At 26.1% G+C, this 13,322-nt stretch overlaps 1 protein-coding gene across 1 annotated transcript; it reads left to right on the forward strand.

Moving 5' to 3' along the window:
* The first annotated feature begins 1,047 nt into the window (after positions 1 to 1,047).
* On the forward strand, positions 1,048 to 12,708 carry LOC103578733 (ubiquitin-like protein 3). The gene is made up of 4 exons (XM_008559899.3): positions 1,048 to 1,321; positions 10,247 to 10,355; positions 10,751 to 10,915; positions 11,404 to 12,708. The coding sequence occupies exons 1-4, from the start codon at positions 1,292 to 1,294 to the stop codon at positions 11,466 to 11,468; spliced, it is 369 nt and encodes a 122-aa protein (XP_008558121.1). The 5' UTR covers positions 1,048 to 1,291; the 3' UTR covers positions 11,469 to 12,708.
* The last annotated feature ends 614 nt before the right edge of the window (positions 12,709 to 13,322 follow it).

Here is a 13,322-nt window from a genome sequence, read left to right on the forward strand (position 1 = left end):
GTAAGGCAAGGCGTTGACCTTGCTGGTTGAGGTGATTCTCAGCTTTCCGTTCAACTTCAACTTAGTAGTTGAGTTTGCTATTAGTGAGTGTGTCGTATCTATATATATATATATATATATTTATGTGTGTGTACGTCCATGAAAGTGCTAGCAAGAGGAGTAGAGAGCTTAGTTGTTGAGCTCATCATCTCAGCTGGCTCTGGCACAGGCAGGCCCTGGCTAACTTTCAGTCTATGGCCGAGACTGTTTTTCATTTCCAGTCTGCCCAGATTATTATTCCATTGCCTAGTGTTAGAAAACAAATTATATAATAAAAAATAATAATAATAATTATTATTATTATTATTCCTGTTGTTGTTGTTGTTGTTGTTGTTGTTGTTGTTGTTGTTATTATTATTATTATAATTAACGAGTGTTGTAAACGATTGGTTGAGTTTCGTCGGGAGTACTCGGGAAACGCCATTTTATGTGTTTGGTTCTGACACTGGAACAACGACCACCACCACCACCACGATAACGACAACGACAACCACGACCAGGATAGTGGTACGCTTAGAAACAGCTAGACAGTTTTATTTAACAGTTTATATAGTAGTGCTGCTGTGTGTGCTATCCTAATTAATCGTTATTAATTTAGTGATATATTGATATATACATCTATATATATTTATATAAAAGTGTTTTGTTCTTTGTCTGTGTGTTAGCTAAAATGTTGCTTAAATATTCAACGCCCGACATGTATAAGTAACATTGTCGGGCCTGTCAGGGGCGGGCTTGCCGCGACAATTATTATTATTATCATACTAATTTATAGATATTTGTAATAGTATAGTGATGTTTTGTCTATAAATATATAATATAATTAAATAATAATATGTATATGTATACATATACATGTATATATATTATAATTACATATAAAAGAATCATATGGTTTTGAAATAATAATAATAATAATAATAATAAAGAAAACAAGTCGTGTGTATAAGTGTGTGTGTGTGTGTGTGTGGTAAATTTTTGTATAAAAAAAAAAAAAAAAAAAAAAAAAATAGTGCAAATGAAAAAATTATAAGTAGTATTTATCAGTGCTAATTGTGAATTATACAAAATATATATATTAATACAACAGTAGTTGTAACTGCAGTTGCTGAATAGTGATAGCAGAATTGTCACTGACATTTGCTGATTACATTGCTACTGTGTAATTGAAACAAAAGATTGTTTTCATTTGTTGATAATCAATCATAACCTCTGGATTATTATTACAACGCCATTTTCACGGGAATTTACCATGAATTCGAGAAATATTCCATCTGATAAGGTATGTTATTATTATTATTATTATTATTATTTTATAATAGTAATAATGATAATAATTACTATTACCAATTATTGAAATACTGTTTTAAAATAAAAAATTATGCAGTAGTTTAATTATCTACTCGTATCGTATCATAATATATCGGTTTAAATATGTCTACCGCACCCACCCTAATAGTATAGAACATCAAATAGAGAATTATCACCATAGGATGACGACGGCGACGACAACAACGATGCCGGCGATGACTACTACGACGACGACGACGACGACGACGACGACGACGGCGGCAATCGTCCTTCTATTCACCAATATATATATATTACGCTACTGACAAAACTATACAAAAAAAACCCACCCTTTTTCTTTTTGTCTTCTACTTATTAAATTTATTTCTTCTCTACCGATTGTTGTCAATTTTATATTGTATGTTGAAATTTATTTATATTAATCTATAATTATTTGTAGTAATTTGTGTGTATTTTGCTGGTTTACGAATTTACTGACCTACTTTCTCATAGTTAGGCTTATAAAATTTTTCTTTTTCGTATTTAGTCAAGTATCACATTCAATTACGGTAACTTCATAGTTTAAATCCGTCTTTTTGTATTTTTAACTTTACCAAATAGTAAAATTTTTCAAAATCTCATATCAACTAAATAGTAATTTACAATAATTGTAGTAATTGTTATCGGTTTTAAATTTTATATTATTAGCTATAAAAAGTATCTACATATTTTCATTTTCATTATATGTACTTGGTTTTATTTATAAAAAATTATTGTATCATCTTCATCGCACATCAATCAGAAATTAACATTGTATAAAAAAAATACTAATAAATATATCTTGCAATTGTCAAGCTATTGTTACATACTTATAGTGTAAAAGGTCGATATTCATAATCAATATATATATATATATATATATATGACTGGGCCACGTACTTATCTGCGATTCTATACTATCGATCTTCTTTATGATGACTACCATGCACTATGTTTAAAACACAATTTTGTGAAAAAAAAAATAAATAAATAAACAATAAAGATCGAAAGACAAATGAAGAGTACAAATAAAAACTCCACCGGTGAAAGTGAATAAGTATTATTTCATTTTTCCATTGTTACTGTTTATTGCATTAAACTTATCATACACTTCTATGAATAGTGAAATTAACGGGCTTACGAAAAAAAAAAAAAAATAAATAAATGTTTAATACACCTCTGATCTGCAGAATCGACATATGGTCTATAATATAAGCACAAAAATGTAATATAAAGGAATAGATATGTATTTGTGCATACGTCATAATTTTGTAAATAATTATAATTTGTAATAATAGTAGCAGCAGCAGAAGTAGTAGTAGTATAGAATAGAGAATTTAGGTTCTGTTTCTACTAGTGTCCGATAATACCAGAGTACTCCGATTAAGCTAGGAAAGTTCAGTGAGTAGAGATTGTTCAGACATCAGTAGAGGTTGTGCGGGAGTACGCGTTTAGCTCTACTTTGGCCACTCTGGCTGGGTGAGCCACCAGTTCCAGTACCAGTGCCCAAATCTACATCAACATCCATTCAAACATATATATATATATATATATATATATATATATATATATATATATATATATAACATTGAGGATGAATGTTTCAATCGATCGGTCCTCACCAGTCTTATATATCCAGACACTATATATATATATATATAGTATAGTCAGTTCGTTGGTTGGTTGGTGATTCTATATTACATACTTGTATTCATATTCATCCAACTTTACATATAATAACATACAGAAGAAACTATGTGTTTTTATACATATTTATATATTACTTATTATATTTATTCATAAGTACCAATACGTTTCTAGTCTTATTGCCTCAAAATCTCTTACGTTTTCTGTTTTCTTCTTCATTACCACATTTACACTCATCAATTACTAATTCATAACAACTAAAATTTTGTTTAAATATACACTAATGAAATTGAATGTTTCTTTTATTCCGTTTGAATCCATTCACTTTTTTTCTTATTTCAAGATTCGTTTAGTATCAATGAATAATGGTTTAATTTTTATTTATGTTTTACTTATAAATATAAATTTAAAGTTCTTTCAACTTGTCAATTCATTTTATTATTTATTATTTCAATAGCATATTGATGGCTAATAAAAAAGGGTGTTATGTATATTAAGCTCTGCATCTCAATGTAGATTATATGAAAAATTACGATATTGTATAAAGAAAAATTAAGCAGCAATTGAGATATAATATGATAAAAGCTAAAAGCAGATATTTTATGTTAGTTGTTGATAAACGCTCGAGGGGTGAATCTTGTAATAAATGGCCTAAAGACATATCAGCAACAATAGTATAGCAGTATAGCGATAACCGACAAAATAGAAACAACATAACAAGAAATAAAATGAGACAGCAGATAGTAGACAGTGATAAAATAAATAACGAAAGTTATATATTATCCTTATAATTTTATGAATGTGAAAGTTTCTATGTTTGTCCGTCAATCACGCCTTAACGACTGAAGGGATTTTGATGAAATTTGACATAGAGGTACATTTTGTCATAGAAAAGAACATATGATACCTTCTATGACACTCCGAAGTTCCGCGAAAGGTTTAATTCAATATTTTTATATAACCCATATATATATATATATATATATATATATATATATATATATAATATATTCTTAATATCTATATATTAATATATATATAATATATTATATGAAAAAGAATATTTACCTTCACACTACTGTATCTCTGGAACTATAAGGCCTACGGACATGAAATTCGGCGTAAATATTTATTATGTCATGTCGGTATCCTCCACTAAATGACTATGATAAAATCGGTTTCGAAGGGGGTATGCGGGGGCGTCAAACGTTAATATACTATGTACCTGAAAATTGAAAAATTTTTCACCCAACGAAAATTTAAAAAAATCATATAATTTGGCTGCTTCAATGTGACCTAAAGGATAATTGCGGGTTGCTTCAATTTTCGGTTTACATACTAGCACCTATGCAAAACATTTAGGAAATCTAAATGTACCTGAAAATCGGAACTTACTATATAGATAGTAAACAAATATAATCGTGTTAGATAAAAATACATTACGCATAATAATTTTTATTATCTTCTTATGTAATAATTGTCAACCAGTAAATTATACTACAATATTGTAATTTTTACTATATTTCTTTCTCCGTGTATATATGCTGGTATTATATGTCAGCGAAAAATCTCAGGCTACCCCCAACCTCAGGAACTATTTCTCAAACAGTCCAATTACATAAATTTTTTTCATTTTTATTGCGTGAAAAACGTTCCGATCTTCAGGTACATAAAACTAAATTTTTTTAAATGATTGTAATAAATTAAGAAAATTTTTAATGTTACGTATTAATTTTCTATCCTTTTCTTGTATCATGTGTATAAAATTCAAATGCCATACGTGGCGATATCATATTATCGATAAAAAGTAGAGGGGATGATGAACAAGTCAGCCAAGTAGCGGGTAAGCGGGTGCTGGGTCATATCAATAGGTCACAAATAGTATTAAGGCCGTTCAATGATATAATATACAATCACAATGTATAGTAGTTATATTAAGTGTGACGCACGATTTTACGTATACTGTTATGTGGACAATATACAAAGACTAATAAAAATTTTTTTTTTAACATCTTTTGTTTCTCTTAATTTAACAAATTGTTTATACTTAACTAGTTGCATGATTAATTTATATATATATATATATATATATATATATATATATATATATATATATATATATATATATATATATATATATATATATATATATATATATATATATATATATATATATATATATATATATATATATATATATATATATATATATATATATATATATATATATATATATATATATATATATATATATATATATATATATATATATATATATATATATATATTATTAATATATATGTTATAGTTTATTTATTGTCAATATGAGTAAATTTATTTAGACATTACTTACATAGAGAAAAAACATTATAATTTTTCATTATATAGGTGGTAAATTTTATTAAATTTTAATAGATACATGATAATATATCGGTCAATTCAATTAAATAATTAAATACACCTTGTTAACAGCCTACAAGTACGTAACACTAGCGCTTATATATCTAGTACTCTATTATGCGGCGCTATATGTATTATTATACTGCATATTCATGGCTTCTATTCTATGGGATTTTATCATCAACAATAAATAAAACTAAGCCAAAACAATACATTGAATTCATTTTTATACATCTAAGATTTTTTTAAATTAATCAACTATCAACAACTATATTATAAAATTTAATATATACATCAAGTCGATATAATATATTAATTGAAATAATTATTGATAATCGTGAAAAATAAATCGAATTTTTAATTGATAATTTATTTATAAATAATGGTGTCGTAGTGATAGACTTGAATAATTATATTTACTTTTATTTTAACTAAAACATGATCGCCTCCTATAGTCTTATCATGCACGTGTATCGTGTATCATGTAAATAATGACTTTATCGAAAACACGTGGATTTAATTTATCGTACAATGCACATGGAATGTATTGTTATAAGTATATCTCGATATAAATATATAGGTGAAAAGATAAAAACTTTACTCATTTGTTGGAAGATTAAGAACAAAACAATTTTTATGTAAAAATTAATAGATTTTATTTTATACTCGTACGTGAATCGAGGTCTCCAAGGGTCCTAAAGATCTGCCAGAAAATGAAACGATCATGTATACCTGAAGATCGGAACATTTTTCGCGCAACGAAAAAAAAAAAAAAAAAATTGGACAGTAAAAAATCTACTGGATGACTAGATTTCCGAAATGTTTTGCATATAGATGCTGGTATGTCAGCCAAAGATCTTAGACTGACCCCAACCTCAGGAACTAGCTCTCAAACAGTCCAGTTACATAAATTTTTTAAATTTTCGTTGTGCGAAAAACGTTCAGATCTTTAGATACATAAACGATCGTGGAACACAGAAAAAAAGAAATATTTGACCCAAATAAATCAATTTATTTGTGATTTTTTTTTTAAATATTTCTTAATGATAAATAAATATATTTGGTACAACAAAATATGACAGTTGATTCAAATAATTTTATAATTTAATGGAATTTGTGGTAAGTAATTGATATATTTGTGGTAAATATATTAAATTTGTGACAAATAACCTAAAATTTGGCGATACTATACATATATTTGAAGCCCTTATTTATTTGTAGCAATTGGATCATTTCTTTACCACAAATAAATTACTTATTTCACGCAATTAAACTACTCAAATATATTATATTTTTCTCACAATTAAATATGTATTAGGCCATATCCAAATATACGATATCTTTGGCTCAAATAAATATTTTTTTCAGTGAATATTTCAACGACTGTTTTTTTTTTTTTTTTTATTTACTCTTAGCTTTAAATGTACATTACTAATTTTTTTTTTCATGAAAAGATTATTAATATTTTGGATATGAGCTTTGTTAATATACATTAATTTACAGTAAAATATTGATTGTGATTAGATAAATCTATCTATCTATTAATTTAAGAAATCAATAAAATATATATTTATCATAAATAGTATCTTTAGTTATAATTAACTACTAGCTGGTTAGATAGTCTCAATGACAATGATTATGTACACGCTCTAAAATGTCGTTATAAACTTCCGTATTTTTTTTTTTTTTTTTTTAAATCATTGAGAATTATTTATAAATATATATATGAGTTTTGTCTCTAGGGGAGTGTCTGGAAAGTATATAAATAAAATAAATATATAAATGAGTAGTGGTAGTCGCACTGATAGTGGTAGTAGTAGTGGTGCATGCAGCAGTAGCAGTAGCAGTGGTAGCAGCAGGGATGCGCCCATGAGTATAAGTCCGTGCGCGCATAAGCACATTGGAAATGTCCCAATGACCTGGTTTCGCTCGATCCTACAGTACCAGCAACTCTTACATTATATTATGTATATATAATATGTCTCTAATGTCGAGTCAAGGTGAGCGTGCGCTTGCAGTTTCTTTTTTCTTCATCTCTATATTCTTGTATGTACTTAAGTGGTCTTCCCTTTATTTACTTTTTTTTTTCTTTTTCTTTTACGTTTTCTCCTTGACCCCACGCTCTATGACGCACTTAATATAAAAAAAAATATAACTGCAATAGCAATAGTAGTATTCTCTCAGGATCAATCTAATTTAATTTAATCGTATCGTTTTCTTTTATTTTTCAAAAATTATCATCCAACAATTGTTATCTATGAAGATGACTATATATCACGATAACAAGTTTAATCAATCATATAAATTTATTCAATGACAGTAATTATTGTAAAAAATATTTTTATTTTTCTAACAAATACTAATTTACAATCACTTTATTTTTTATAATGTAAATATTAAATTAACTTAATTATCAGTAATTACTATATTATTGTCATCAATTTTAAAGCCAGCCACTACTGCACGGAAATAATTTTTGTATGAATATTGCCATGTCTTTTATTTTAAAAATTACACTAAATCAAATAATCTTAGACTATTACGACTTTTTACTTTTGACTTACGAAATTTTACTCTTCCAGTGAGTAAAAATCAATCAGATGACTTTTTACTCACAATTACGAGTAAAAATTACCCCAAGCGGCTATCTAAATAAACACTCATCTCTAATTCCATTTTTACTCGTGGGTTTATAATAAAAAGTTGATAATTCACTTTATAAAATTTATATTGATTTGAAATAAAAATTACAATTAATACATTAAAATTTCTATAAAAAATCTAAAACCATCTAATCGCATTAGAATATGACTTAAAATCAATATTAAAAAAAAAAAAAAAAAAAAAAAAAAAAAAAAAGTAAGTTACACGTATTGTGTTAAAAATGAAAAGATACAAACTTTTTTTTAAATTTTAAAATAAATATTAATCTTTTAGCACCTGTGCTATGAATTTTTTTTCTCACACTTGACTTGAAATATTTTTTTTTAAGTAATTTCAAATGGAATGACCTTGTCAAATTTTTTTTATCTTCATAAAATTTTATGCATTTTATGATTTTGAAATTTAAAAATTATTTCGAACATAATAAATATTTTTAAAAGATTTATTTTAAAAAGCCATGAGACTTTTTCTCATCACGCGAGTAAAGTAAGGCGTAAAAATTAATACGGCTCGGCTCAGTTCAGAGAGTTTCGAATCTTTTCGGCAATAACCGCCATTTTTTTCAGCCGTTACATCTGTCATTACATACAAAATGAAAAAATAAAAAACAAGTACATAATATATACAATTATATAATATAAATTTAAAAATAAAAACAAGTGAAATATTAATATAAATTATAATTTCGTCATTACTGGGAAAATGCATTATATTATTGTTTTGTTTAACTTAATATTTACGATCTGCTGAAGTGTGAAACTTTTTCTCATCACGCAGGTAATGTTTTACGTTGCTCTAACGTGAGTGTTGAAGGGTTAAGTTATAGAGAGATAAAGATATCGTCCTTTTTCTAAGCATATGTTTGTGTGCATAACATGCCGCGAGCAAAATAAAAGACATTTAATAGAAGCCGATATTAACCGAAGATTAACGAAGACTACTGAATTATTACTCTGCAGTTTAGAGTAAAAAATTATTTGAATAGATTCGAAATTTTATTCGAGTTACAAGTAATTTTTCATCATAAAATTAAAATAGGTTTAAAGAATTGGTATATTAGGGGGTAAAAATTAATATACATAGAATAAAAATTGGTAGATTAAGATAAAATATCCACAATAACCGATTAAATATGGGATCCCAACAGAGTATAAAGTCATATAATTATATCACTTTACCAGCTGTTAAAAAATTACTCACTAGTAGAGTAAAATACAGTCTAGTGATATTAATATTTCAATGAAAAATATTAAAAATTTAAATAAAAAATAAAAAGTTTTTGGAATAACCCAGGATTACCCGAAAATTCAGAGTTGCAAATTTGTATTACTGGATTTTTTTGGCAACAGATGATATGTATATTCATCGTATTCATACTAGCCCTTGTGTACTGTTTATGTTGTCTTCTATTAAAGTTTGTATTCAATTCATATCATCATTGGGATAATCATTGGTATGTATGTACATATATTGCCATCGATTATCGATTAAATGCGTACAAAATACATACTACTCATTGCTACTGCAGAAGCAATAACAAGTGCTAACAATGATTTTAATCGAGCTGAATAATGCTTAGAGTCATCAGTTGTGCACTAACTGGTGAGAACCCTGACACAAAATCACTTGTACTGCTTGTGCGCTTTATGTGATATAACCTAGAATTATTAAATCTACTACCGTCCACATAACTTACTTTTTATAGCTTCATGTATAGTAGTTGTTATTATTATTATTATTGAAATTGTTAATATTATTATATCATCTCATGCATCCACCCAAAGTCAAATATGTAAACTTATTTTTAATTTAGAACAATAAAAAATAATAATTATAAAAACAATAATCATGTGTAAAAAAAAAAAACTGGCGTTATAATGAGGTAAATTATGCTTTATAATTGCTAATGATAAATTCAAAAAATAAATAAATAAATAAAACTAAGATACGTGTACTCAAGTCAATGATTATATTAGTTAATGATCAGTATTAGTATTATAAAGGAATTTGAAGAAATTCTCTACAGGAATATTATCAATAGCCATATTACAGATAGTGAAGAATCATATTCTTGATTAATTTATCAGATATATATCTTTTACACTGTAGTTTTTACAATTTTTAACACTCTCTCTTCACTATTAATTGAATTAATTTTTTATTACAGATAAACTTACGTCTAATCCTTGTCAGTGGTAAGACAAAAGAATTTTTATTTAGTCCAAGTGACTCTGCAGGAGACATAGCCCACCATGTATTTGAAAATTGGCCGGAAGGTTTGTTTTTATTACATTTTTATTTTATCTTCTCCCTACTAAATATTATTAGACTAAATAAAATTAAAAAAATCTATTACTTAATAATTATTGTGAAATTTTAAATAAAGTAAAAACCCTCATTATTGACAGGGTCCTTACTATTGGCATATTGCTTTAATTGATTAATTTTTTAATTAACTGTATGAATAATTACAATGCTCAATACTTGTCATCAATTTTTTGATATTTTTAAATGAAAAAATAATTTAATTTTATTTTTGGGTATAAACTATTCGCTGTAAAAAAAAAATTATTTTCCCGAGTAGACCGCCATTGCTAGAATGTTTAAAATAAAATGACATTAACAGATGTAGTTTAAATAAATATATTGAATGAGTAATGATTGATTACAGATTGGGCGGAAGAGGCCGTGGCAAAGGCGGAGATCTTACGACTAATTTACCAGGGCCGGTTTTTACATAGCAATGTAACGCTCGGTGCATTGGGTCTTCCTTTCGGAAAAACCACAGTTATGCATCTAGTTCCACGAGAAAATCTTCCCGAGCCTAATTCTCAAGGTAACGAGCAACAATTAAACACCACACACTAGATTTAATAGCCATGCATACCAAATATTATTATTGTTTTTATTATTTACAATAATACTATTTTCTGACTGTAACACTACTTGTTCCTATAACCATCACTATAAATAAAAAAAATCTAACCAGGTCTTCTTCCTAGCGGTGATTACATGTATGTTCTTCATAATAATAATAATGATGATGATGATGATGATGATGATAATAATTATTTATCCTATAGTTAATTGGTCTGTCCTTTCCAAAATTTCTATCTAAATGATTTCTTTATACATATTCTTTAAAAAAAAAAAAAAAAAAATACATGCATAAAATTTCTAAGTAGAAATAAAAACAAAATAACATTTAAGATTGGGTGAGTGTTAGTTGATAGTATTTATACAAACAATAACAGCTGATTTATTTATTTCTTTTTTTTCTATACACTGTTTGATATGACTATCAATGGTAAATTATTATTTCAGATCAGAGACAAAAGAGCAAAGGCGGTGGAAGTAGTTGCTGCTCGGCATCCTGTTGTATACTCTAAATGTTGGCTGCCTTGGAAACTCGTCGTGGTATAATATTACATAAACCAATGGACATAATCCAAGTTAAGCCATTGTTTTTAAAATTTTATGATTATGTATGCATAATCGTTAGTGACTGAACTTGTGAGCGATGTAGCTAAGATTATTAATTATGTTATCTAATGCTGTTGATTAAATATCTTAATCGTGGTGGGGATAAGTTATTTATATAAGTAATGAACGATAACAAATTTATACTCTGTATTTTCTCTTTTTTTTTAATTCTGTCATACTAGGAATAACAGTAATTGATTTAGTATCGGAGCAAACATCATCAATACACCAAGTTAAAATATCGTATCAACGATTTAATATTATTATATTTCATAAAAAAAAAAATAAAAATAAATAAATAATAATAAGTTTAGCGTCAGAGCCAAATTTTATAATAATAATAACAACAACAATAATAATAATAATAATAATAATAATAATAATAATAATAATAATAATAATAATAATAATAATAATAATAAGGATAATAACAATAAGTATAATTGTAACAAGCCTTTGAAATGACGTAATTGCTCATCAACTGTTGGAAGTTAATGGATACTTGAGCTTCGTCAACACATTAAATACGAAATAATAACTTGTTTAATTAAATAAAGATTGGAAGAAAAACAATAACAAAATAAACATATTAACACTGACATATAGAACATGATAAATAAACTGTGGTTAATTTCAGCAGGCGTGTTCAAATGCCTTTTTGTATTAATAAGTTCATTGTCCTCTCTTTTGTATGAATCATTCTTGCGTGCGATTATAATTCAATATTGTCATATATAGACACGAAAATCCAGAGATGAGTGAGAAAATGTTTTTTTGAAAATGTTATTAATAAAAGAAAGATTTGTAAAAAGTTTCCCCGCTACGCCTCAATACTATAATTAAACAGCAGATACGTTCTCTGGCTTATTATTATTATTATTATTATTATTATTATTATTATTATTATTATTATTATTATTATTATTATTATTATTATAATTATTGTTATTATTATTATTATTATTATTATTATGCTACAGTGCTTAAAGTTTCAATCACTATCAAATTACTACCGCAGTGTTATTATGATTACGTAAGCTAAATACATGTATGAATCTATTTACATTGAAAAAATTGTGTGAATGCGTGTTGTGCGAATTATTGATATAATAAATAAATAAAATAAAAATAAATTTATGTTGTGATATACAGGTAGTATACATTAACAAGCAGTTAAACTCTCATATTTTATTATTATTATTATTATTATTATTATTATTATTATTATTATTATTATTATTATTATTATTATTATGTATTCAAGATATGTAATATTATATTTACGCCACTTTGAGGAATGTTTAGTCAAAGTGTTGAAAAAGAAAAATCTCCTATTGTAGTGAACACTATTGATTTAAATTATAGATATTTTTTTGTTCGGTTCTTATCTACTCTCCACCACCATCAATAATCCCAGATTTTAATCCTTGTCTTTGAAGAATTCATCGATTTAGCTTTTAAATTAAATTTTAAAACAATTATCCCAATACTTTAAATGTAGAGAAAATTTTTTTTTCTTTTATTTTCAGTACACATTCGTATAGTACTTAGATAGATTATTATTATTATTGTTATTATTATTATTATTATTATTGTTTATTCTATAATATATTTCTAGCTTATTTTGCACATATTGAACAATAATTTACTATATAATCTATGCTATATACATATACATATATATATATATCTTACTAGTGCTTAACAGCCAAACCATGTATATACTTTTCTCGTATATTGAATTTTATCAAAAATTTATT

Source organism: Microplitis demolitor, chromosome 10 (assembly GCF_026212275.2).
Source record: "Microplitis demolitor isolate Queensland-Clemson2020A chromosome 10, iyMicDemo2.1a, whole genome shotgun sequence".
Lineage (NCBI taxonomy): Eukaryota > Metazoa > Arthropoda > Insecta > Hymenoptera > Braconidae > Microplitis > Microplitis demolitor.